The sequence below is a fragment of the Oncorhynchus tshawytscha genome, linkage group LG07 (genome assembly GCF_018296145.1).
Source record: "Oncorhynchus tshawytscha isolate Ot180627B linkage group LG07, Otsh_v2.0, whole genome shotgun sequence".
Classification (NCBI taxonomy): domain Eukaryota; kingdom Metazoa; phylum Chordata; class Actinopteri; order Salmoniformes; family Salmonidae; genus Oncorhynchus; species Oncorhynchus tshawytscha.
The window spans coordinates 23,322,874-23,347,631 of NC_056435.1; the positions used below are offsets into that span (position 1 = coordinate 23,322,874).

The 24,758-nt window shown below is 43.8% G+C and overlaps 1 protein-coding gene across 2 annotated transcripts; it reads right to left on the reverse strand.

Annotated features, from left to right (window-relative positions):
* Window positions 1-1,870: 1,870 nt before the first annotated feature.
* On the reverse strand, window positions 1,871-19,490 carry fam210b (family with sequence similarity 210 member B). 2 transcript variants are annotated; one of them, XM_024426430.2, is made up of 3 exons: window positions 18,741-19,490; window positions 3,518-3,705; window positions 1,871-2,961 (listed from the first exon to the last, which is right to left on the reverse strand). In XM_024426430.2, the coding sequence occupies exons 1-3, from the start codon at window positions 19,452-19,454 to the stop codon at window positions 2,742-2,744; spliced, it is 1,122 nt and encodes a 373-aa protein (XP_024282198.1). In that variant the 5' UTR covers window positions 19,455-19,490; the 3' UTR covers window positions 1,871-2,741. The 2 variants fall into 2 exon arrangements, with proteins under 2 accessions (XP_024282198.1, XP_024282199.1); XM_024426431.2 differs by lacking the exon at window positions 18,741-19,490 and adding an exon at window positions 4,212-4,261.
* Window positions 19,491-24,758: the final 5,268 nt, after the last annotated feature.

A 24,758-nucleotide genomic window follows, 5' to 3' on the forward strand; every position in this document is an offset into this window, starting at 1 on the left:
ACCTGTCCCAAAATGTATATAATTGGTTCAGAGTTTAATTAGATATTTCAACCTGCGTGACCTGATTGCATCTGGTGTGGGTGGACAAAATCAATTAGTCTAGTCAGCATGTTATTCTAAAATTGATTAAATATATATTAATTTTCATCCATCTTCACACAATACCCCATAATGACAAAGCAAAAACAGTTTTTTAGAATGCATTTACATAAGTATTTAAAACACTTTGCTATGAGACTCAAAATTGAGCTCAAGTGCATCCTGATTCAATTGATCATCGTTGAGATGTTTATACATCTTGATTAGAGTCCACCTGTGGTAGTTTCAATTGATTGGACAAGATTTTGTCCCACATTTGACAGTGCACGTCAGAGCAAAAACCAAGACATTAGGTCAAAAGAAATTGTCCGTATAGCTCCGAGACAGGATTGTATCAAGGCACAGATCTGAGGAAGGGTACCAAACAGTTCTGCAGCATTGAAGGTCCCTAAGAACACAGCGGCCTCAATCATTATTAAATGGAAGAAGTTTGGAACCACCAAGACTCTTCATAGAGCTGGCTGCCCGGCCAAACAGAGCAATCGGGGGAGAAGGGCCTTGGTCAGAGAGGTGACCAAGAACCTCATGTTCACTCTGACAGAGCTCCAGAGGTCCCCTGTGGAGATGGGAGAACCTTCCAGAAGGACAACCATCTCTGCAGCACTCAGGCTTTTATGGTAGAGTGGCCAGACGGAAGCCACTCCTCAGTAAAAGGCACATGACAGCCCACTTGGAGTTAGGCAAAAGGCACCTAAAGGACTCTCAGACCATGAGAAACAAGATTCTCTGGTCTGATGAAACCAAGATTGAACTCTTTGGCATGAATGCTATGCACGTCTGAAGGAATGCACGTCAGAAGGAAATCTGGCACCATCCTTATGGTGAAGCACAGTGGTAGCAGCATCATGCTGTGGGGATGTTTTTCAGCGGCAGGTACTGGGAGACTAGTCAGGATCGAGCGAAAGATGAACAGAGCAAAGTACAGAGAGACCCTTGATGAAAACCTGCTCCAGAGCGCTCAGGACATATCATGGAGAAATGACAAGATTATGTTATAATACTGTTATTGCATCAAATGTTTTTATGCAACAGAATAGGGTTCTTAGAACTCTATCGTGTCTGTGTGAACTGAGAGGAGCTTCTGAAATTTAACTCTAGCAACTGATTTATGATGGTCTTGTCATGTCTCGGACTGAGTTGCTGTTTCTGTGCAGGGAGGTATCAGGGTGGAGAGGGCTCGGGTATGGATAATTATGAGAGGATCCTTGTTTTAGGGGCCAGAACCTGGTTTCCACACAATGAGCACATCTTTACAGCAGATATTTTTTTTATACAAATCCTAACCTTGTGACCCATTCCACACATCTGTTGTTTGTAATGTAGACTAAAGGAGGTATATATTTGTTATAAAAAGGTGTTTGTATTCTTTGTCTCAGGGCTCTCAACCCAACCCCCAAAGATCAGCCATCGTTATTGCTCTATATTTTCCCTATTAATACATTTTGAATAAAGTAATATCCTGATTGGTGATTGACCCGGTCTCTCCTCATTATTGATTAGAATTTCCACGACAGACGTCAGACTGGGGCGAAGGTTCACCTTCCAACAGGACAGTGACCCTAAGCACACAGCCAAGACAACGCAGGAGTGGCGTCAAGACAAGTCTCTGTCTGTCCTTGAGTGGTCCAGCCAGAAACCGGACTTAAACCCGATCGAACATCTCTGGAGACCTGAAAATAGTGGTCATACCCAAGAAGACTCGAGACGGTAATCTCTGCCAAAGGTGCTTCAACAAAGTACTGAGTAAAGAGTCTGAATACTTATGTAAATGTGATCAGTTTTTTTATTTTTAATAAATTTGCAAAAGAAAAATCTAAAAACCTGCTTTTGCTTTGTCATTATGGCGTAGTGTGTGTAGATTGATGAGGCAAAAAATAATTGATCCATTTCAGAAGGCTGTAACGTAACAAAATTAGGAAAAAGTCAAGGGGTGTGAAAACTTTCCGAATGCACAGTATACAATGAGCAAAGTGATCTTGCCGTTTTTATATGGCTGCTATGAAAGTGAATTGTGTTTGCGTGTGATCAGGGGTGTATTCATTCCACCGATTCTGTTGAAAAACATTTCTTAAATGGAATGGGGATAAACATACCTGAATTTGTCCAATAGAAACTCTCGTTTGCAACCGTTTGACTAATGATTACACCCTAGATCAGCTAGATGCAGGCACGAGAGTTCACGGCAGTATTGAATGTATTACAGTCTCACCTTGATTACTAAAAATTATCTTGATGAAAGTTCACAATGTAAACTTCTCATAAGATAGGTTGTAGTAATCTCATGATGGGTACAGGGACATTTTGAGTATATTGTAGTAGCCTAAACCCATCACTGTTACATTGAACTGGGTGAATGAAATATGAATGACAGTCATCCAAAATGCTGCAATAGAAATAAGGCCATGCTCATAAGAAATACATTTTTAAAATCATCCTCCCTCATCTTAAACAGCACAGACCGCCACTGATCTACAGGTGGGTTAAAAGTCAGCCTCGGTTGGTTCTGTTTTTATCTCCTGCATAAATTCTAGGGATGGTTGGAAGAATTTGTCACACTATTCCCTCTTGATTCCAGAAATGGTAATGGTCATTGTTGGAAAGTCTCAGTTATCGAAGCTTTTGGAGGTTGGGGTCTCAGCCACTCAGTGTGTAGGTGAGTTGGGTGTCTTGAAGAGGCCACTCTTTCGGAGGTATCGTACAAGAAGAGGCACTGATATGACAGTGATGCTGATACGGAGCGGAGCAAACAGCTTGTGGATGGCGTACGCCAGGACAAACGTACTGGTACCCGCCGCCAACTTGGACTGAACCAGAGATTCACTGAATCCTATCTTGTACAGGATAGCAGCCATGTCGATCCCACTGTGGAGAGGAACACACATACCAGAGGGAGCCATATAACTTTAGCATTCGACAGGATTTCAACATGGTCTTCAAAGCAATTGTAGGATCTTGCTAACTTGTACCTCAAAGACGCAGATAATTGAAAGGCTTCATGAAGACAAACTATTAAGTAATAAAATGTATCAAACCTGTTTCTAATGGTTCATCCCATTAGAATGCTGCTCTACACTTATCTTCTAACTACGTCTAAAATGGCTCCCTATTCCCTACATGGTGCACTGCAATGTACTAACAGAGCACTATAGGGAACATGGTGCCATTTCAGAATGTCCCCATGTCTCTCCCACAACAATTATGCGGTGTGTTAGTGAACTGTAGCACTGGGCGGGCCAGGAGGGCATTGAATCCAAGGGCCATTACAGCAATAAAGGGAGATCTGTGAGTTGGCTGATAATCTGGACTCAATCCCTCTGGTATTCAGCCTACTGTCAATCAAGCCATGTCAACTAGGAAGACAAATGTAATGTTTTTGTATATGTGACAAATACTACTGAAGTCTTGCAACATACAGTACCTGGACACAGCGAGGTAGAACATGCCCAGAGACATGAGGGACATACATATGTGGAAGGAGACTCCTACAGCTCCGTACTCCTTAAAGATCTTCTTCAGCTGCTGGGTCTTGCTCGGATTGTCCTCCTCAGGCTCCGGTACCTCGGGCTCCTCAAGGCCTTTGGCTGAGGCCTGCTTTGGAGTCTGGTCCTGGTCAGGTCAGAGAGAGATATAATTTTGTATTTATCCTTTAATTAAACTCAGGGAAGTCACATTGAGATTTACATGTTTTCAAGTGAGCCCTGGACAAGGAAGATCAATACTGGTAATACATATAAAAGTTCAATACAAAAAGTATTAATGAAATGTACAGTTGAAGTCAGAAGTTTACAAACACTTAGGTTGGAGTCATTAAAACTTGTTTTTCAACCACTCCACAAATTTCTTGTTAACACACTATAGTTTTGGCAAGTCGGATAGGACATCTACTTCGTGCATGACACAATACATTTTTCCAACAATTGTTTACAGACAGATTATTTCACTGTATCACAATTCCAGTGGGTCGGAAGTTTACATACATTAAGTTGGCTGTTTATTTAAACAGCTTGGAAAATTCCCAAAAATTATGTCATGGCATTAGAAGCTTCTGATAGGCTAATTGATATAATTTGAGTCAATTGGAGGTGTACCTGTGGATGTATTTCAAGGCCTACCTTCAAACTCAGAGCCTCTTTGCTTGACATCATGGGAAATTGTAGACCTCCAGAAGTTTGGTTCATCCTTGGGAGCAATTTCCAAATGCCTGAAGATACCACGTTCATCTGTACAAACAATAGTATGCAAGCATAAACACCATGGGACCACGCAACCGTCATAACACTCAGGAAGGAAACGCGTTCGGTCTCCTAGAGATGAACATACTTTGGTGCGAAAAGTGCAAATCAATCCCAGAACAACAGCAAAGGACCTTGTGAAGATGCTGGAGGAAAACGGTACAAAAGTATCTATATCCACAGTAAAACAAGCCCTATATCGACATTACCTGAAAGGCTGCTCAGCAAGGAAGAAGCCACTGCTCCAAAACCGCCATAAAAAAGCCAGACTACGGTTTGCAACTGGGGACAAAGATCGTACTTTTTGGAGAAATGTCCTCTGGTCTGATGAAACAGAAATAGAACTGTTTGGCCATAGGACGGACTGGTGCACTTCACAAAATAGCATCATGAGGGAGGAAAATTATGTGGATATATTGAAGAAACATCTCAAGACATCAGTCAGAATGTTCAAGCTTGGTCACAAATGGGTCTTCCCATGCTTGGAGTCATGGACAATGGCCCCAAGCATACTTCCAAAGTTGTGGCAAAATGGCTTAAGGACAAGAAAGTCAAGGTATTGGAGTGGCCATCACAAAGCCCCGACCTCAATCCTATATTACATTTGTGGGCAGAACTGAAAAAGCGTGTGCGAGCAAGGAGGCCTACAAACCTGACTCAGTTACACCAGCTGTCAGGAGGAATGGGCCATAATTCCCCCAACTTATTGTGGGAAGCTTGTGGAAGGCTACCAGAAACGTTTGACCCAAGTTAAACTATTTGAAGGCAATGCTACCAAATACGAATTGAGTGTATGTAAACTGCTGACCCATTGGGAATGTGATGAAAGAAAGAAAGGCTGAAATAAATCATTCTGTCAACTATTATTCTGATATTTCACATTCTTAAAATAAAGTGGTGATCCTAACTGACCTAAAACAGGGAATTTTTACTAGGATTAAATGTCAGGAATTATGAAAAGTTTAAATGTATTTGGCTAAGGTAGATGTAAACTTCAGACTACAACTGTATATGCATCATACATAGCCAATATGTTGAACAACAAACCACAACATCCTTCCCAACCATTCATTAAACCTGGGGGTCCTGACCGAGCCTGGATACACTACTCATTCAAGGGTACTGCAAACTATTGAATACTGAATCAGTGTACTACTGAGTCAGCTAATTAGATGGAGTCTGCCTGGAAAAGTGTTGTGTTATTCATGTAATCTACTGGGGGGGAAGAAAGAGAGAACGAGAGTGAGAGAGCGAGAGCTGGTGCTCCACTCAGGAGACATGACGCAGGGCTGTGATTACTCTTTGTCTGTGACCCCGGGCCACAGACACACTCAGATAAACAAGAGGGGAGATTAGACACATTATCTGTAGGATAATTACATGTACAGCGGCATGCAGGGCATGGGGAGAACACACACACACACTTACAAAGATTACATATAGTAGGGACAGTAGAGCGTCAATCTGTATTATTGGCATGGAATACAGAGGTATTATAGGATAGACATAGTGTCTGAAAAGAGCTTCTAAACATGAGAACTGGGATTGCTCACCTCAAACTGAACGAAGAGTTTTTCTTCAATGAGTCGGACGCGATTTACTGTTGACACCCGACCAGGCCACAATGCCCGTGATTCGCTGGAGAAGGAAACTTAAGATTTCGAGGCAAAAGATCATTGTGCCTTGTGAGGACCAGGGCAACCAGTGGCTAATCCCTGTTCAGGATGACTGTGTGATCACGCTCTCCGCAGCCGACATGAGTAAGACCTTTAAACAGGTCAACATTCACAAGGCCGCTGGGCCAGATGGATAACCAGGACATGTACTCCAAGCATGCGCTGACCAACTGGCAAGTGTCTTCACTGACATTTTCAAACTCTCCCTGTCTGAGTCTGTAATACCAACATGTTTCATAGTCCTTGTGCCCAAGAACACTAAGGTAACCTGCCTAAATGACTACCGACCCGTAGCACTCACACTCACATCTGTAGCCATGAAATTCTTTGAAAGGCTGGTCATGGCTCACATCAACACCATTATCCCAGAAACCAAGGCTTTATCGTTGGGTTTTTTACAGAAATGTTTGGCGATCGACTAGGAATTCCTTGGAGATCGACCAGTCGACGGTTGGTGAACTCAATCTCGTGCTTGTGGTGGTTAATTTCTGTATTATCAAATGAGGAGAGACAAACTTATCACACAAGTCAGAGTTATACTTAAACTGAATCTTTATTAGTGCGAGCACGGCAATAGCGATGGCTGGTCGACGAACCAACCTCAGATGGTTCGTTGAGGGCCATGACACAAAGGCTACTAAAATCTTTAATAGCAAAGATCACCACCCCCTAGTCAACATAACAAACAGATGTGTGGAACAGGTCACAAGGTGAGACTTGATAGATGAGAAAGGAATATCCCGCAGCAAGATAGCATTTGCTATAAATTCTGTTCTTATCATTCAGTTTGGCTCCTAATACGAGACTCCGATCTCATTCCTGGTACTTCACAGCACAAAAACAAACTCATTCTATGGCATGAATCCATTGTCAGTACCAGATACTCCCATCTCAAGTAAAACCCCTTCAGAGAGAGCGATGTTCCCTCCTGTCGTCTTCTCTTTCTGATATTCTTCATAGCACCAGGGACATTCTGCATAGCACCAGGGACAAATTAGGTTGGTCCCCGGACCAAATCTGTACCAATCATAGACTTGTTTCACAAGTTTGGACATCACACACAGTACAGCACAGTAAAGTAGAGCATGGCAGAGTTCAGGACAGTAAATTATACTGTACTATACTCTAGTCTGTTTTACTGTAATAAACTGTGTATTGTACTGACATATACTCTACTTTTCCTTTTCCTGTACTGTCCAAACTTGTGAAACAGACATCTATGATTGGACTCACCAAATTTTAACGTCCATGGACAGCGTCTGTGCTCAGTGGGTGAGAGGACTGGTTACAGTAAATGGAAAGAAAAGGGGCTCATTGGTAGATGTTGGTAAGAGCCGGGAGAGGTGACATTAACTGGGGGAAGAGAGAGAGCGCGAGAAGAGAGAGAGAGCGCGAGAGAGCGCGAGAAGAGAGAGAGCGCGAGAAGAGAGAGAGAGAGAGAAGAGAGAGAGAGAGAGCGAGCGAGAAGAGAGAGAGAGAGATATATTTAGCGCGAGATAGAGAGAAGAAGAGAGAGAGAAGCGAGAGCGCGAGAAGAGAGAGAGCATAAGAAGAGAGAGCGAGAAGATAGAGCGAGAAGAGAGAGCGAGCGAGAAGAGATAGAGAGAGCGCGAGAAGAGAGAGAGAGAGAGCAAGATAGAGAGAGAGGGCGAGAAGAGAGATATATAGGGCGAGAAGAGAGATATATATAGGGAGAGAGAATATAGAAGATAGAGATATATATATATAATATATATAGAGAGAGAGAGAGGGCGAGAAGAAGAGAGAAAGGGCGAGAAGAGAGAGAGAGAGAGAGGCGAGAAGAGAGAGAGAGAGAGGGCTATAAAGAGAGAGAGAGAGCGCGAGAAGAGAGAGAGAGAGCGAGAAGAGAGAGAGAGAGCGCGAGAAGAGAGAGAGAGAGCGAGAAGAGAGAGAGAGATATATATATAGAGAGGGACGAGAAGAGAGAGAGAGAAGAGAGAGAGAGAGCGAGAAGAGAGAGAGAGAGAGAGCGAGAAGAGAGAGAGAGCGAGAGAGAGAGAGAGAGCGCGAGAAGAGAGAGAGAGAGAGAAGAAAGGGCGAGAAGAGAGAGAGAGAGAGCGAGAAGAGAGAGAAGAGATATATATATATAAACGAGAAGAGAGAGATTTAGCGCGAGAAGAGAGAGAGAGAGAGCGAGAAGAGAGATATAGAGAGAGCGCGAGAAGAGAGAGAGAGAGAGCGAGAAGAGAGAGAGAGAGAGAGAGCGAGAAGAGAGAGAGAGAGAAGAGCGAGAAGAGAGAGAGAGAGAGAGCGCGAAGAAGAGAGAGAGAGAGCGAGAAGAGAGAGAGAGAGAGCGCGAGAAGAGAGAGAGAGAGAGAGCGAGAAGAGAGAGAGAGAGAGCGAGAAGAGAGAGAGAGAGAGCGAGAAGAGAGAGAGAGAGAGCGCGAGAAGAGAGAGAGAGAGCGAGAGAAGAGAGAGAGAGAGCGCGAGAAGAGAGAGAGAGAGAGAGAGAAGAGAGAGAGAGAGCGCGAGAAGAGAGAGAGAGAGAGAGAGAGAGAGAGAGAAGAGCAGAAGAGAGAGAGCGAGAAGAGAGAGAGAGAGAGCGAGAAGAGAGAGAGAGAGCGCGAGAAGAGAGAGAGAGAGAGCGAGAAGAGACGAGAGAGAGAGCGCGAGAAGAGAGAGAGAGAGAGCGAGAAGAGAAGAGAGAGAGCGAGAGAAGAGAGAGAGCGAGAGAGAGAAGAGAGAGAGAGAGCATACGAGAAGAGAGAGCGCGAGAAGAGAGAGCACGAGAAGAGAGAGCGCGAGAAGAGAGAGCGAGAAGAGAGAGCGCGAGAAGAGAGAGAGAGAGAGCGCGAGAAGAGAGAGAGAGCGCGAGAAGAGAGAGAGAGAAGAGAGAGAGCGAGAGAGCGAGAAGAGAGAGAGAGAGAGCGAGAAGAGAGAGAGAGAGAGAGCGAGAAGAGAGAGAAGAGAGAGCGAGAAGAGAGAGAGAGAGAGAAGAGAGAGCGAGAGAGAGAGAGAGCGAGAGAGAGAGAGAGAGAGCGAGAGAAGAGAGAGAGAGAGAGCGAGAAGAGAGAGAAGAGAGAGCGCGAGAAGAGAGAGAGAGAGAGAAGAGAGAGAGAGAGCGCGAGAAGAGAGAGAGAGAGAGAGAAGAGAGAGAGAGCGCGAGAAGAGAGAGAGAGAGCGCGAGAAGAGAGAGAGAGAGAGCGCGAGAAGAGAGAGAGAGAGAGCGAGAAGAGAGAGAGAGAGAGCGAGAAGAGAGAGAGAGAGAGCGAGAAGAGAGAGAGAGAGCGAGAAGAGAGAGAGAGAGCGCGAGAAGAGATATATATATTTAAAATATATATATATAAGATATATTAACCAGATATATATATATATTCGCATATATAGATATATTATTTTGGCAAGATATATATATATTTAGAAGAGATATATATAATAGCGAAATATAGATATATATTCTAGCATATAGAATATATATATATTCTAGAAATAGAGAGAGAGATAGCGAAAAGATATATATATATATAGCGAGAAGAGAGAGAAGGATAGAGAGAGCGAGAAGAGAAGAGAGAGAGCGCGAGAAGAGAGAGAGAGAGAGAGCGAGAAGAGAAGAGAGAGCGAGAAGAGATATAGAGAGAGAACACGAGAAGAGAGAGAGAGAGAGATAGAGAGATTTTAAGATATAGATATATTTTAGAGAGCGCGAGAAGAGAGAGAGAAGAGAGATATATTTCTAAAAATATAGAAGAGAGAGAGAGAGAGCGCGAGAAGAGAGAGAGAGAGCGCGAGAAGAGAGAGAGAGAGCGCGAGAAGAGAGAGAGAGAGAGAGCGAGAAGAGAGAGAGAGAGCGCGAGAAGAGAGAGAGAGAGCGCGAGAAGAGAGAGAGAGAGAGCGAGAAGAGAGAGAGAGAGAGCGAGAAGAGAGAGAGAGAGCGCGAGAAGAGAGAGAGAGAGCGCGAGAAGAGAGAGAGAGAGAGCGAGAAGAGAGAGAGAGAGAGCGAGAAGAGAGAGAGAGCGCGAGAGAGAGAGAGAGAGAGCGCGAGAAGAGAGAGAGAGAGCGCGAGAAGAGAGAGAGAGAGAGCGAGAAGAGAGAGAGAGAGAGCGCGAGAAGAGAGAGAGAGAGAGCGCGAGAAGAGAGAGAGAGAGAGCGCGAGAAGAGAGAGAGAGCGCGAGAAGAGAGAGAGAGCGAGAAGAGAGAGAGAGAGAGCGAGAAGAGAGAGAGAGAGAGCGCGAGAAGAGAGAGAGAGAGCGAGAAGAGAGAGAGAGAGAGAGCGAGAAGAGAGAGAGAGCGCGAGAAGAGAGAGAGAAGAGAGAAGAGAGAGAGCGCGAGAAGAGAGAGAGAGAGCAGAGAAGAGAGAGAGAGAGCGCGAGAAGAGAGAGAGAGAGAGCGCGAGAAGAGAGAGAGAGAGCGAGAAGAGAGAGAGAGAGAGAGAAGAGAGAGAGAGAGAGAGAGAAGAGAGAGAGAGAGAGCGAGAAGAGAGAGAGAGAAGAAAGAGATTTAGAAGATTTAGATATATATATATTGCGCGAGAAGATATATATTTAGAAGAGATATATATATATTTCAAATATATATATATATTTATAGAATATATATATATATAAGAGAATATATATATAGCGAGAAGAGAGAGAGATTATAGATATATAGAGATTTTATAGAAGAGATATAGTATATTTTATATATATATATATATATATTATAAACTAAGAGAGAGATTTATAAAGACGAGAAGAGAGATATATAAGAGAGAGCGAGAAGAGAAGAGAGAGAGAGAGCGAGAAGAGAGAGAGAGAGCGAAGAGAGAGAGAGAGAGCGCGAGAAGAGAGAGAAGAGAGAGAGAAAGAGAGAGAGCGCGAGAAGAGAGAGAGAGAGTTAAACATATAAGAGAAGAGATACATATAATAGAAGACAGATATATATATAGAGAGAGAGAAGAGAAGAGAGAGAGAGCGAGAAGAGAGAGAGATATATTAGAGCGAGATAAGATATATATTTGCGAGATATATATATTTTTAGAAGCATAAGATATATATTTATTAAAGAGATATATATATATATATAGAAGATATATATATATTCTGCGAGAATATATATATATATAGCAAAATATTATAAATATATAAAATATATATATATATAAATATATATATAGAGATATATATATATAGAAGAGAGAGAGAGATAGAGAGAAGAGAAGAGAGATAGAGAGCGAGAAGAGAGAGAGAGAGCGAGAAGAGAGAGAGAGAGCGAGAAGAGAGAGAGAGAGAGCGCGAGAAGAGAGAGAGAGAGAGCGAGAAGAGAGAGAGAGAGAGCGAGAAGAGAGAGAGAGCGAGAAGAGAGAGAGAGAGCGCGAGAAGAGAGAGAGAGAGAAGAGAGAGCGAGAAGAGAGAGAGAAGAGAGCGCGAGAAGAGAGAGAGAAGAGAGAGCGCGAGAAGAGAGAGAGAGAGAGCGAGAAGAGAGAGCGAGAAGAGAGAGCGCGAGAAAGAAGAGAGCGAGAAGAGAGCGCGAGAAGAGAGAGAGAGAGAGAGAGCGAGAGAGAGAGCGAGCGAGAAAGAGAGAGAGAGAGCGAGAAGAGAGAGAGAGAGCGAGAGAGAGAGCGAGAAGAGAGAGAGAGCGCGAGAAGAAAGAGAGAGCGCGAGAAGAGAGAGAGAGAGCGAGATAGAGAGAGAGAGAGCGCGAGAAGAAAGAGAGAGCGCAGAAGAGAGAGAGAGCGAGAAGAGAGAGAGAGAGAGCGAGAAGAAGAGAGAGAGAGAGAGCGCGAGAAGAGAGAGAGAGAGCGAGAAGAGAAGAGAGAGAGAGAGAAGCGCGAGAAGAGAGAAGAGAGAGGAAAGAGAGAGAGATTAGCAAAAGATTATTATAGAGAGAGAGCATGAGAAGAGAGAGAGATTTAAGCGAGAAGAGAGAGAGAGAGCGCGAGAAGAGAGAGAGAGAGAGAGCGCGAGAAGAGAGAGAGAGAGCGAGAAGAGAGATATATTTTATAGAAGATATATAGATAGAGAGAGCGCGAGAAGAGAGAGAGAGAGCGCGAGAAGAAAGAGAGAGAGAGAAGAGAGATATATATATATAGCGAGAATAGATATTTATAGATAGCGCGAGAAGAAGAGAGAGAGAGAGCGAGAAGATAGAGAGAGAGAGCGAGAAGAGAGAGAGAGCGAGAAGAGACATATAGAAGAGAGATAGAGAGCGCGAAGAGAGAGAGAGAGCATATACTAGAAGAGAGAGATATAGAAGAGAAGCCAGAAGAGCGAGAAGAGAGAGAGCGCGAGAAGAATATATATATAGAGAGATATATATATATATAATAGAAGAGATATTATTATAGCGCGAGATTATTATATATATATATATATAGATTATAATATATATATATATATTATAAAGATATATATATAAATATATTAGAAATATAGATAGCGCGATAAGATAGATAGAGCGCGAGAAGAGAGAGAGAGATATAGAATAGAAGAAGAGATATATAGAGAGAGAGCGCGAGAAGAGAGAGATATATATTTCTATAGAAGAGATATATTTAGAGCGCGAGAAGAGAGATTATAGAGAGCGAGAAGAGAGAGCGAGAAGAGAGAGAGAGAGAGCGCGAGAAGATATTATATAGCGAGAAGAGAGATATAGATATTTAGAAGATAGAGAGAGATATATTATAGAAGAGATATTAGATTTATTAGAAGAGAGAGAGAGCGAGAAGAGAGATAGAGCGAGATTAGATATATATAAGAGAGAAGAGAGAGAGAAGAGAGAGAGAGAGAGCGAGAAGAGAGAGAGAGCGCGAGAAGAGAGAGAGAGAGCGAGAGAGATAGAGAGAGAGAAGAGAAGAGAGAGAGAGAGCGCGAGAAGAGAGAGAGCGAGAAGAGAGAGAGAGAGAGAGCGCGAAGAAGAGAGAGAAGAGAGAGCGAAAGAAGAGAGAGAGAGAGAGCGAGAAGAGATATATATATATATTAAGATATATATAGCGAATAGAGCGAGAAGAGAGAAAGAGAGAAGAGCGCGAGAAGATATATATATTCTAGAAATAGAGATAGAGAGAGCGCGAGAAGAGAGAGAGAGCGCGAGAAGAGAGAGAGATATAGAAGAAGAGAGATAGAGCGAGAAGAGAGAGAGAGCGAGAAGATATAGAGAGAGCAGAAGAGAGAGAGAGAGCGCGAGAAGAGAGAGAGAGAGAGAGAGAGAGAGAGCGCAGAAGAGAGAGAGAGAGAAGAGAGAAGAGAGAGAGAGAGAGAGAGAAAGAGAAGAGAGAGATATATATAGAGAGCAGAAGAGAGAGAGAGAGCGCGCGAGAAGAGATAGATAGAGAGCGCGAGAAGAGAGAGAGAGAGCGCGAGAAGAGAGAGAGAGAGCATATATTTTAGAGAGAGAGAGATAGAGAGCGCGAGAAGAGAGAGAGAGAGAGCGCGAGAAGAGAGAGAGAGAGAAGAGCGAGAAGAGAGAGAGAGAGAGCGAGAAGAGAGAGAGAGAGAAGAGAGAGAGAGAGAGCGCGAGAAGAGAGAGAGAGAGCGCGAGAGAGAGAGAGAGAGAGCGAAGAAGAGAGAGAGAGAGAGCGAGAAGAGAGAGAGAGCGAGAAGAGAGAGAGAGAGAAGCGCGAGAAGAGAGAGAGAGAGAGCAGAAGAGAGAGAGAGAGAAGCGCGAGAAGAGAGAAGAGAGAGAGAGCGAGAAGAGAGAGAGAGAGCGAGAAGAGAGAGAGAGAGAGCGAGAAGAGAGAGAGAGAGAGCGCGAGAAGAGAGAGAGAGAGAGCGAGAAGAGAGAGAGAGAGAGAGAAGAGAGAGAGAGAAGAGAGAGAGAGAAGCGCGAGAAGAGAGAGAGAGAGCGAGAAGAGAGAGAGAGAGCGAGAAGAGAGAGAGAGAGAGAGAGCGCGAGAAGAGAGAGAGAGAGAGAGAATATAGAAGAGATAATAGAGATAGCGAGAAGAGAGAGAGAGCGCGAGAAGAGAGAGAGAGAGCGCAGAAGAGAGAGAGAGAGCGCGAGAAGAGAGAAGAGAGCGAGAAGAGAGAGCGAGAAGAGAGAGAGAGAGAGAGCGAGAAGAGAGATAGAGAAGAGAGAGAGCGAGAAGATAAGAGAGAGAGCAGAAGAGAGAGAGAGAGAGATATATATATATTTGAGAAGAGAGATATAGAGAGAGAGCGAGAAGAGAGATATAGATATAGATTTAGAGAGAGCGAGAAGAGAGAGAGAGAGAGAGAGAGAGATAGAGAGAGCGAGAAGAGAGAGAGAGAGCGCAGAAGAGAGAGAGAGAGAGCGAGAAGAGAGAGAGAGATATAGATAGAGAGAGAAGAGAGAAGAGAGAGCGAGAAGAGAAGAGAGATAGAGAGAGCGAGAAGAGAGATATAAGAGAGAAAAGAATATATAGAGAGAGAGAGCGCGAGAAGAGATATATATATAGATATTAGCGCGAGAAGAGATAGAGATAGAAGAGAGAGAAGCGAGATATATAGAGAAGATAACATAGAGATATAGAGAGAGAGAGAGAGAGAGAGAGAGAGCGAGAAGAGAGAGAGAGAGAGAGCGCGAGAAGAGAGAGAGAGAGCGCGAGAAGAGAGAGAGAGCGCGAGAAGAGAGAGAGAGAGAAGAGCGAGAAGAGAGAGAGAGCGAGAGAAGAGAGAGAGAGAGCGCGAGAAGAGAGAGAGAGAGCGAGAAGAGAGAGAGAGAGAGAGCGAGAAGAGAGAGAGAGAGAGCGCGAGAAGAGAGAAGAGAGAGCGAGAAGAGAGAGAGAGAGAGAGCGCGAGAGAGAGAGAGAGCGAGCGAGAAGAGAGAGAGAGAGAGAGAGCGAGAAGAAGAGAGAGAGCGCGAGAAAGAGAGAGAGCGAGAAGAGAGAGAGAGAGAGAGCGAGAAGAAGAGAGAGAGCACGAGAAGAGAGAGAGAGAGAGAGTGCGATATATATATATAGATATAGCGCGATAAAGATATATATAGAAGAGAGAGAGAGAGCATAATATATATATAGAGCACAGAAGAGATAGAAGAGATATAGAGCGCAGAAGAGAGAGAGAGAGCGAGAAGAGAGAGAGAGAGAAGCGCGAGAAGAGAGAGAGAGAGAAGCGCGAAGAGAGAGAGAGAGCGCGAGAAGAGAGAGAGAGAGCGCGAGAGAGAGAGAGAGAGAGAGAGAGCGAGAAGAAGAGAGAGAGAGAAGCAGAAGAGATATATAGAGAAGCGAGAAGAGATATAGAGCGAGAAGATATATATATATATATAGCGAGAAGATATATAGAGAGAGAGCGCGAGAAGAGAGAGATAGATATTTAGAAGAGAGAGATATAGAGAGCGCGAGAAGAGAGAGAGAGAGCGAGAAGAGAGAGAGAGAGAGCGAGAAGAGAGAGAGAGAGAGAAGAGAGAGAGAGAGAGAGAGCGAGAAGAGAGAGAGAGAGAGCGAGAAGAGAGAGAGAGAGCGAGAAGAGAGAGAGAGAGAGCGAGAAGAGAGAGAGAGAGAGAGAGCGAGAAGAGAGAGAGAGAGAGCGCGAGAAGAGAGAGAGAGAGCGCGAGAAGAGAGAGAGAGAGAGCGCGAGAAGAGAGAGAGAGAGCGCGAGAAGAGAGAGAGAGAGAGAGCGCGAGAAGAGAGAGAGAGAGAGAGAGAGAGAGAAGAGAGAGAGAGAGAAGAGAGAGAGAAGAGAGAGAGAGAGCGCGAGAAGAGAGAGATAGAGAGAGATAGAGATATATATATATAAGAAGAGAGAGAGAGAGAGCGCGAGAAGAGAGAGAGAGAGATTTAAGAAGAGAGATAGAGAGCGAGAAGAGAGAGATATAGAGAGAGAGCGAGAAGAGAGAGAGAGAGAAGAGAAGAGAGAGAGAGAGCGAGATAGAAGAGAGAGAGCGCGAGAGAGAGAGAGAGCGCGAGAAGAGAGAGAGAGAGAGAGAAGAGAGAGAGAGAGAGCGCGAGAAGAGAGAGAGAGAGAGAGAGAGAAGAGAGAGAGCGCGAGAGAGAGAGAGAGAGCGAGAAGAGAGAGAGAGAGCGAGAAGAGAGAGAGAGAGAGAGAGCGAGAAGAGAGAGAGAGAGAGAGAGAGAGAGAGAGAAGAGAAGAGAGAGAGAGAGAGAGCGCGAGAAGAGAGAGAGAGAGAGCGCGAGAAGAGAGAGAGAGAGAGCGCGAGAAGAGAGAGAGAGATATAGAAGAGAGAGAGAGATATAGAAGAGAGAGAGAGATAGATAGAAGAGAGAGAGAGAGCGAGAATATATAGAGAGAGAGAGCGCGAGAAGAGAGAGAGAGAGCGAGAAGAGAGAGAGAGAGAGAAGAGAAGAGAGAGAGAGAGCGAGAAGAGAGAGAGAGAAGCGAGAAGAGAGAGAGAGATAGAAGAGAGAGAGAGCGAGAAGAGAGAGAGAGAGATAAGAAGAGAGAGAGAGAGCGAGAAGAGAGAGAGAGAAGCGCAGAAGAGAGAGAGAGAGAGAGAGAGAGAGCGCGAGAAGAGAGAGAGAGAGCGAGAAGAGAGAGAGAGAGAGAAGCGCGAGATAGAGAGAGAGAGAGAGCGCGAGAAGAGAGAGAGCGCGAGAAGAGAGAGAGAGAGAAGAGAGAAGCGAGAAGAGAGAGAGAGAGAGAGCGAGAAGAGAGAGAGAGAGAGAGAGAGAGAGAGAGAGAGAGAGAAGAGAAGAGAGAGAGAGAGCGAGAGAGAGAGAGCGCGAGAAGAGAGAGAGAGCGATAGAGAGAGAGCGCGAAGAGAGAGAGAGAGAGAGAGCGAGAGAAGAGAGAGAGAGAGCGCGAGAAGAGAGAGCGAGAAGAGAGAGAGATATATAGAAGAGAGAGAGCGCGAGAAGAGAGAGAGAGCGAGAAGAGAGAGAGAGCGCGAGAAGAGAGCGCGAGAAGAGAGCCATACGCGAGAAGAGAGCGCGCAGCACGAGAAGAGAGAGCGCTAGCACGAGAAGAGAGAGCGCGAGCACGAGAAGAGAGAGCGCGAGCACGAGAAGAGAGAGCGCGAGCACGAGAAGAGAGAGCGCGAGCACGAGAAGAGAGAGCGCGAGCACGAGAAGAGAGAGCGCGAGCACGAGAAGAGAGAGCGCGAGCACGAGAAGAGAGAGCGCGAGCACGAGAAGAGAGAGCGCGAGCACGAGAAGAGAGAGCACGAGAAGAGAGAGCGAGAAGAGAGAGAGAGAGAGCGCGAGAAGAGAGAGAGCGCGGGGAAGAAGGGCCTTGGTCAGGGAGGTGACAAAGAATGTGATGGTCACTGATAGAACAATCCAGAAGGACAACCATCTCTGCAGCACTCCACCAAAATCAGGCCTTTATGGTAGAGTGGCTAGACAGAAGCCACTCCTCAGTAAAAGGCACATGACAGCCCACTTGGAGTTTCCAAAAGGCACCTAAAGACTGACCATGTGAAACAAGATTCTCTGGTCTATGGAAATCAAGATTGAACCCGTCTGGATGTCAAGCGTCACAACAAGAGGAAACCTGGCACCATCCCTACGGTGAAGCATGGTGGCAGCATCATGCTGTGGGAATGTTTTTTCAGCGGCAGGGGCTGGGAGACCAGAGAACAGAGCAAATTAGAGAGAGATCCTTGATGAAAACCTGCTCCAGAGCGCTCAAGACCTCAAACTGGGGGAAAGGTTCACCTTCCAACAGGACAACGACCCTTAGCACACAGCCAAGACAATGCTGGAGTGGCTTCGGGACAAGTCTCCGAATGTCCTTGAGTGGCCCAGACAGAGCCCAGACTTAAACCCAAAAATAGCTGTGCAGCAACGCTCCCCATCTAACATCTAACATGACAAGAGCTTGAGAGGATCTGCAGAGAAGAATGGGACAAACTCCCCAATACAGGTGTGCCAAGCTTGTAGTGTCATACCCAAAAGACTTGAGGCTGTAATCGCTGCCAAAGATGCTTCAACAACATACTGAGTAAAGTGTCTGAATACTTATTTAAATGTGATTTCAGTTTTTATTTTATTGTGCACATTTTATAAAAAAACTGTTTTTGCTTTGTCATTATGGCCTAGTGTGTAGATTGATGAGGAAAAAAACATTTAATACATTTTAGAATAAGGCTGTAATGTAACAAATTGAGAAAAAAGTCAAGGGACCTGAATACTTCCCGAAGGCACGGTATACTGTAGCAAGAAAGTAATACTAAGTGTATGTTGTGTAGTAAGCTGTTGGTATTCCAGCCTAATAATTTAGTCCCGTTACCACTCTTAATTTCACCTATTGTTCTGACTTTGCATTTCTGTAAAACAGGTTATAGGCTATCATTTAACATTGTAAGAACTTCCATTGTCTGCCTATATGCCCCCTTTATTTATCCTACGGTTCTGACTTGGTGTACAAGGGGAATACTGTAAGAATGGCCCATGTTCTGAATTCTGTTGCTGTACATTTCAAAAGTGTTTAACAAATAGTTATTGACAAAATGTCTTAACTGAAATTATCTGCTTGTCATCCCCTTATGCCATAGTTTGTACATGTCAATTGTAAGTAGAAATTACATTTGTTTAAGCAAGTCAGCCATATCAGCTATGTTATTTTTAAAGGCAGTAAATGAGGCTGAATGATCTGTTTCGCTGCAGACAAGGCTCCTCTGATAGCCAGGTGTAGTGGTGGTAAGGTGTTGGGACAGCTTTATGTAGGCCCTAACAGGTTGTGGGCACCGTTTTCACCATTGTAGTGCAACTAATGTATTGTTTAGTGTTGTGTAGTAGATTTGCAGGCATGCATCTCGCCCAAAAGAATGTTAGTACTTAGTACTTTACTACACTGGCATGATTGATGGTCAAACATTGTTCATTTAAATTCGATGTCACATGGGTTAAACAAATACCATTCAAAGTTTAATTTACCACTTTGTGATCTGCGGGCGCGTCCTCCACCAGTTTGGGAGCAACAGCAACCGAGGAAAAAGGTCTCATTTGCACAGTCATTGTGGGATATAATCGATGATTGCAGACATTGGCGCCAGACGTAAACACAGATTCAAGTGCATCTACGTATTGTTTCTTCTGCCAGCTTTGGCCTCCATTCGTCCGATAAAGAGTTGAGCTAGTGACGTTATGTGTACGGCTGAATAAGCTTTTACCATTACTTTTGTTGGAGAGATTTAAAGAAAAATAATTTACTCGAGTTAATTGTTGCTGATGCGCGATTATGAAACGAACAGAGTCCCGGTTCTTGACGGAAAACATATCCTTCTCCCTTTTTTCTCGCTTTCCATCAGGCGAAAGTGCCACAAAATATCCACAAAAAGCTCGGGAGCATTCGAATGCATGGATGTTACGTAATGGCAAAGTGCAGGTAACGTCAACTACCGTTAGTCTGTTCGTTTTAAATTGTGCCGCTGCCCCTGTCGTGGAGTTGAAACCCTGCTCCAAAGCCTTCGCCGACAGCCTCGCTCCTCGACACACAAACATGTCTCTCAAACTACAAACAAAGCACGGACTGTAAAACTGATTAATTAAAAATAAAACTAACGTTTGTTGAGGACGCTCATAAAATTCAATCTCAACTGCTGTCCATCTCGCGCTTCTGATCGCGCTCCACCAATAACGAGCCCGCATGTAGGTGAACGATGTAATAATAAGGGAGATATTTTACGCTGGAACGGGTTAAAAAGGCCCGGTCACGTTATCAGTCGAAAGCCGGGAGGGAGGAGTGCCCTTCTCAAACAGTGGCGGTTCTAGACCATTTCAACTGGCGGGGACAGTTACATTAGATGTTATTGTTGTCATATCGTTTTCTTCACTGCATTTCAGGCATTAGCAGGCAAAATACCATGTTCATAATCATCATCGTTGCCACTGTCTAATAACAGATGTAAAAAAGAAAGAAAGATTGAAATAATTTTTACATAGCTAATTTTTGCTTACTCTACATTTAAGGGGGCCACAAGGGGGTCCAAATTTGTTGTCACAGTCCCCCAGACCCGCTATTGTTCTCAAATTTAACAGTAATTTGCGCTGCTCGGTCATTTTGTCAGCAAGTGCATTGTCCATAAACATAGAACATCTCTTTTCCATGAAATATGTCATTGGGGAGGCAGATAAAGCGTTTTTTTTAGATATATCAAAAGCAATCACTTTTCCATGGGGAAATAGAATTCTAACAATTACTACGCATGCTTAATTAGTCTAGGTCACATTTGTTCAGACCTGAGTCAGACAGAGTGAGGCACCTCCTCTCACAAATGCAATCAACTTTCAGCCAGTGCAAAACATGCTACCTTATTGTATTGAATGTGGACACCTGCTCATTGAACGTCTCATTCCAAAATCATGGGGATTAATGTGGAGTTTGGTTTGTCCCCCCTTTGCTGCTATAATAACATCTACTCTTCTGGGAAGGCTTCCCAGTAGATATTGGAACATTGATGCAGGGACTTGCTTCCATTCAGCCACAAGAGCGTTAGCGAAGTCAGCCACTGATGTTGGCCGATTGGGCCTGGTTCGCAGTCGGCATTGCAATTAATCTCAAAGATATTTGATGATGTTGAGGTCAGGGCAATGTGCAGGCCAGTCAAGTTCTTCTACAGCCGATCTCGACAAACCATTTCTGTATGGACCTCACTTTGTGCACAGGGGTATTGTCATGCTGAAACAAGAAAGGGCCTTCCCCAAACTGTTGCCACAAAGTTGAAAGCACAGAATCATCTAGAATGTCATTGTATGCTGTAGCGTTAATATTTCCCTTCACTGGAACTAAGGGGCCTAGTCCAAACCATGAAAAACAGCCAGACCATTATTCCACCTCCACTAAACTTTACAGTTGGCACTAGCATTCGGGCAGGTAGCATCCTCCTGGCCTCCACCAAACCCAGATTTGTCGGTTGGACTGCTAGATGGTAAAGCGTGATTCCCCACTCCAGAGAACGCGTTTCCTCTGCTCCAGAGTCCAATGGCGGCAAGTTTTACACCACTCCAGCTGATGCTTGCGTTGAGTTGCGCATGGTGATCTTAGGCTTGTGTGTGACTGCTCGGCCATGGAAACCCATTTTATGAAGCTCCTGATTAACAGTTCTTGTGCTGACCTTGATTCCAGAGGCAGTGTGGAACTCAAATCAAATGTGCCCCTTAAGAGCCCCTAACCAACAATGCAGTTTTAAAAAATATGGATCTTTTTTTTTTTTAAGTAACAAGTAATTTAACGAGCAGCAGTAAAATAACAATAGAGAGACAATATACAGGGGGGTACCGGTACAGAGTTAATGTGTGGGTGCACCAGTTATTTGAGGTAATATATACATGTAGGTAGAATTAGTAGAATTTTTAATGCAAATAGTCTGGGTAGCCATTTGATTAGAGGTTCAGGAGTCTTATGGCTTGGGGGTGGAAGCTGTTTAGAAGCCTCTTGGACCTAGACTTGGCAGTTCCGGTACCGCTTGCCGTGTGGTAGCAGAGAGAACAGTCTATGACTAGGGTGGCTGGAGTCTTTGACAATTTTTAGGGCCTTCCTCTGATACCGCCTAGTATAGAGGTCCTGGATGGCAGGAAGCTTGGCCCCGGTGATTTACTGGCCCGTTTGCACTACCCTTTTGTAGATTAGGAATTCACCAGAGTGACTTTTAGTTCAGTCAACATCTATATTTGTGTGTAAATGTTTGGCGCCAATGAATGGGTCAAAAGTTCACAATTAGTGACCTCTATTAAAAACAAATGCTATATTTGACCCTGCATCTAATTTAACAACATCACTCTCTCTCTCTACCTATTTAGCAGAGTCTGACAGTATGTGTCTAACATCATTGAAGTATGTTAAGTATTTTCCCATGAGATGTGGCAGTAATATGAAGTTCCAGCCAGTTCGACTAATGATAGCCCTCTCTCCCGCCTTGGCCTAAAGGAAGTTAGATATTCAATAACCTTAAAGAGAGTGATGGGCTAGTCAACATTATAAATAACCACAGTTTATAACTTTCAATTTCTGAGAAAATAATAGTGGGCCTATGCTGTATATAGCTCGCCAGTTTGTAGTCCTAAAAACAGGAAATTAAACCTCCGGTTCGTTCAGCAATTCCAATGGGTGAAATTAATGGGGAAAGAAAGTGGTTTTGGGATAAATGCCAAAAATAAGGTCTCAGGTTAACACAGGCTTAGAAGACCTTATTTTCGGCATTTATCCAAAACCCTACAAAAAAAAACATTAATTTCCACATAGGCTTTGTCAAACGAGCCATGTCGGAGTTAGTCTTTGTTTAGTGCCTAGAAAAAGATCCCATTATTATTGTTCTCTATTCCATGAAAGACTGTCAAGCAATGTTACATATTGCATTCATAAAGTTGGTCTACAATTATCCCACTGGGCAAAAACTGGTTGAATCCACGTTGTTTCCACATCATTTCAACAGAAAAAAATACAATCTGATGACGTTGAATCAATGTGAAAAACAGATTGGATTTGCAAAAAGTCATCAAAGTAAGGGAATTTCCATTTTTTTAAACTCAAATTTTAACTTAAATCCAATGACATTGTTGGTTGATTTCATATTGAATTCACGTTAGTTGACAACTCAACCAAATGTAAATCAAAACTAGATGTTGAAATGATGTCTGTGCCCAGTGGGATGTCATGTTTCACACTATCATCATGTACATGTGGGGCTATATACCCAACTTCTTTTCAGATAATAATTTGCCCCATTGTGTCTGGGTACAGATAAGGTTATCCACATTCCGACTGGTATCGATAACTGAAGGCGTGCCTGATCAACTGTTTTTGCTGCCCATCGGTTTACGGTCTGTGTATTTGCTGTCTGTGGGTGTGTTTGTCCGTGTAGTTGTATTTCTGTGTTACATAGTGGGTTGAAGTTTGTGTACGTGCAATAGAACACTGTCTCTCTCGCTCTCTCTCAGGAAATGGTTAAACCACATGAAACAGGTCTGAAACACAATTTTGCTCCTCGCCTAGTTAGCTTCTGTAGCAGACTATGATTTGAATATGCAATTCTTTCTATAGCTGATTTCAAAACACACAATGTGCCTTTCTCTTCTTCGCTGACCTGTGACCAGTGTAGTAACTTTCTCAGGAATTAACACAGTCAGTGCGAGAGCTGGTAACCAGCAATTCAAAACAACCTACTGCTGGGGCTGAAACAGTACTCTCTACCCTCCTTACTACCTTACCACTACCAACAACATGACAGGTGGTTCATTGGTGTCTGTAAAAGTAGAGCCTTATCTATATCTATGTATTTAATTTCGCCTTATTTAAAATATACACCGAGTATACAAAACAGGTATATCCAGGTGAAAGCTATAACCCCTAGACGTCACTTATTAAATCCACTTCAATCAGTGTAGATGAAGGGGAGGAGACAGGTTAAAGAATGATTTTTAAGCATTGAGACATGAATTGTGTATGTGTGCCATTCAGAGAGTGAATGGGTAAGACAAACAATATACGTGTCTTTGAACGGGGTATGGTACTGTATTAGGTGCCAGGCGCACCGGTTTGTGTCAAGAACTACAATGCCGCTAGGATTTTCACGCTCAACAGTTTCCCATGTTTATAAAGAATGGTCCACCACCCAAAGGACATCCAGCCAACTTGAAATAACTGGAGTCAACATGGGCCAGCATCCCTGTGGAACCCTTTCGACACCTTGTAGAGTCCATGCCTCGACTAATTGAGGGTGTTCTAAGGGCAAAAGTGGTTCCTAATTAGGTGTTCCTAATGTTTGGTATACTCAGTGTATTTTTTTATGTGTTTTCAAATTAACATTTCATGAATGAACTCCGCTTTTATTGTAGACTTAAATTAAGTTCTGATGTTGTTGAATTTCTCATTTTTTAGAGGAAGTGAAATAGGATGCCAATACAGTTTGATGTTGTCGTGGGGAAATAGGATGTTGTTGGCTAATAAGTGAGAGGCCACAGCCAGTCAGTTTCCACAACCGCAACATGCTGACTCTGCACTCATAAACGTACTCAAAGAATGACTGGGCTATTGGGACTGACTGGTAGCTCATCGAGATGCATGTTTGTTCTCCATCATCAAGGCTATTGTTGCTGCACAGCAAGATGTAGTCTGGCTGCCATGTGTAACATAATGTCAATGATTGTAAATGTCTACTCTACATACAGTAGATGATAGAGAGCAAAACACATTGCTGTTTCTTGTTTGATACATGGGGCTCAGGTGAGAAACCAGAAAATCTGGTCATAGATACAGTAGATAGCTACAGTGTGTGAAGAGTCAACAATATTTCCCCATTCCAGTCGCTCCATTGACACCTATCCGTCTGATGTGCTAGTGAAAGTCACCAAATATGTTGTGTCCATGCACGGTGTTATTGACTAATGTCAATCCCTCAGCACAGCGGGTGTCCTGTTGCTGTGTGTTGTTTTGGTAGTGTAAAACCAGCTTCTCCATAGCAGTCCCATGCAGCTCCCCACCTGTGTTTGTGTGGCAGGCAGTCCAGGATTAACTGCTAAACTCTTTGCAGGCAGCTAAGGCAGGGTGTCCATCTAAGCAGAAAATATCCTTACAGCTCAAATCTCACCCTGTCACCCTGCGTTTTATTATACGGTCAATGTCTGGGCCCTGGTCCAAAGTAACGCACTATGTAGGGAATAGGGTGCCATTTCAGACTCAACCCGTGCCTGAACTGCCATGACAGCTCTCATGACCGTAGCTAAAACAAATACACCACCTCTGATCTTCAGAAACGTGTACAGTTGAAGTTGGAAGTTTACATACACATAGGTTGGAGTCATTAAAACACATTTTTCAACCACAAACTATAGATTTGGGAAGTCGGTTAGAACATCTACTTTGTGCATGACAAGTAATTTTTGCAACAAATGTTTGCAGACAGATTATTTCACTTATGATTCACTGTATCACAATTGCAGTGGGTCAGAAGTTTA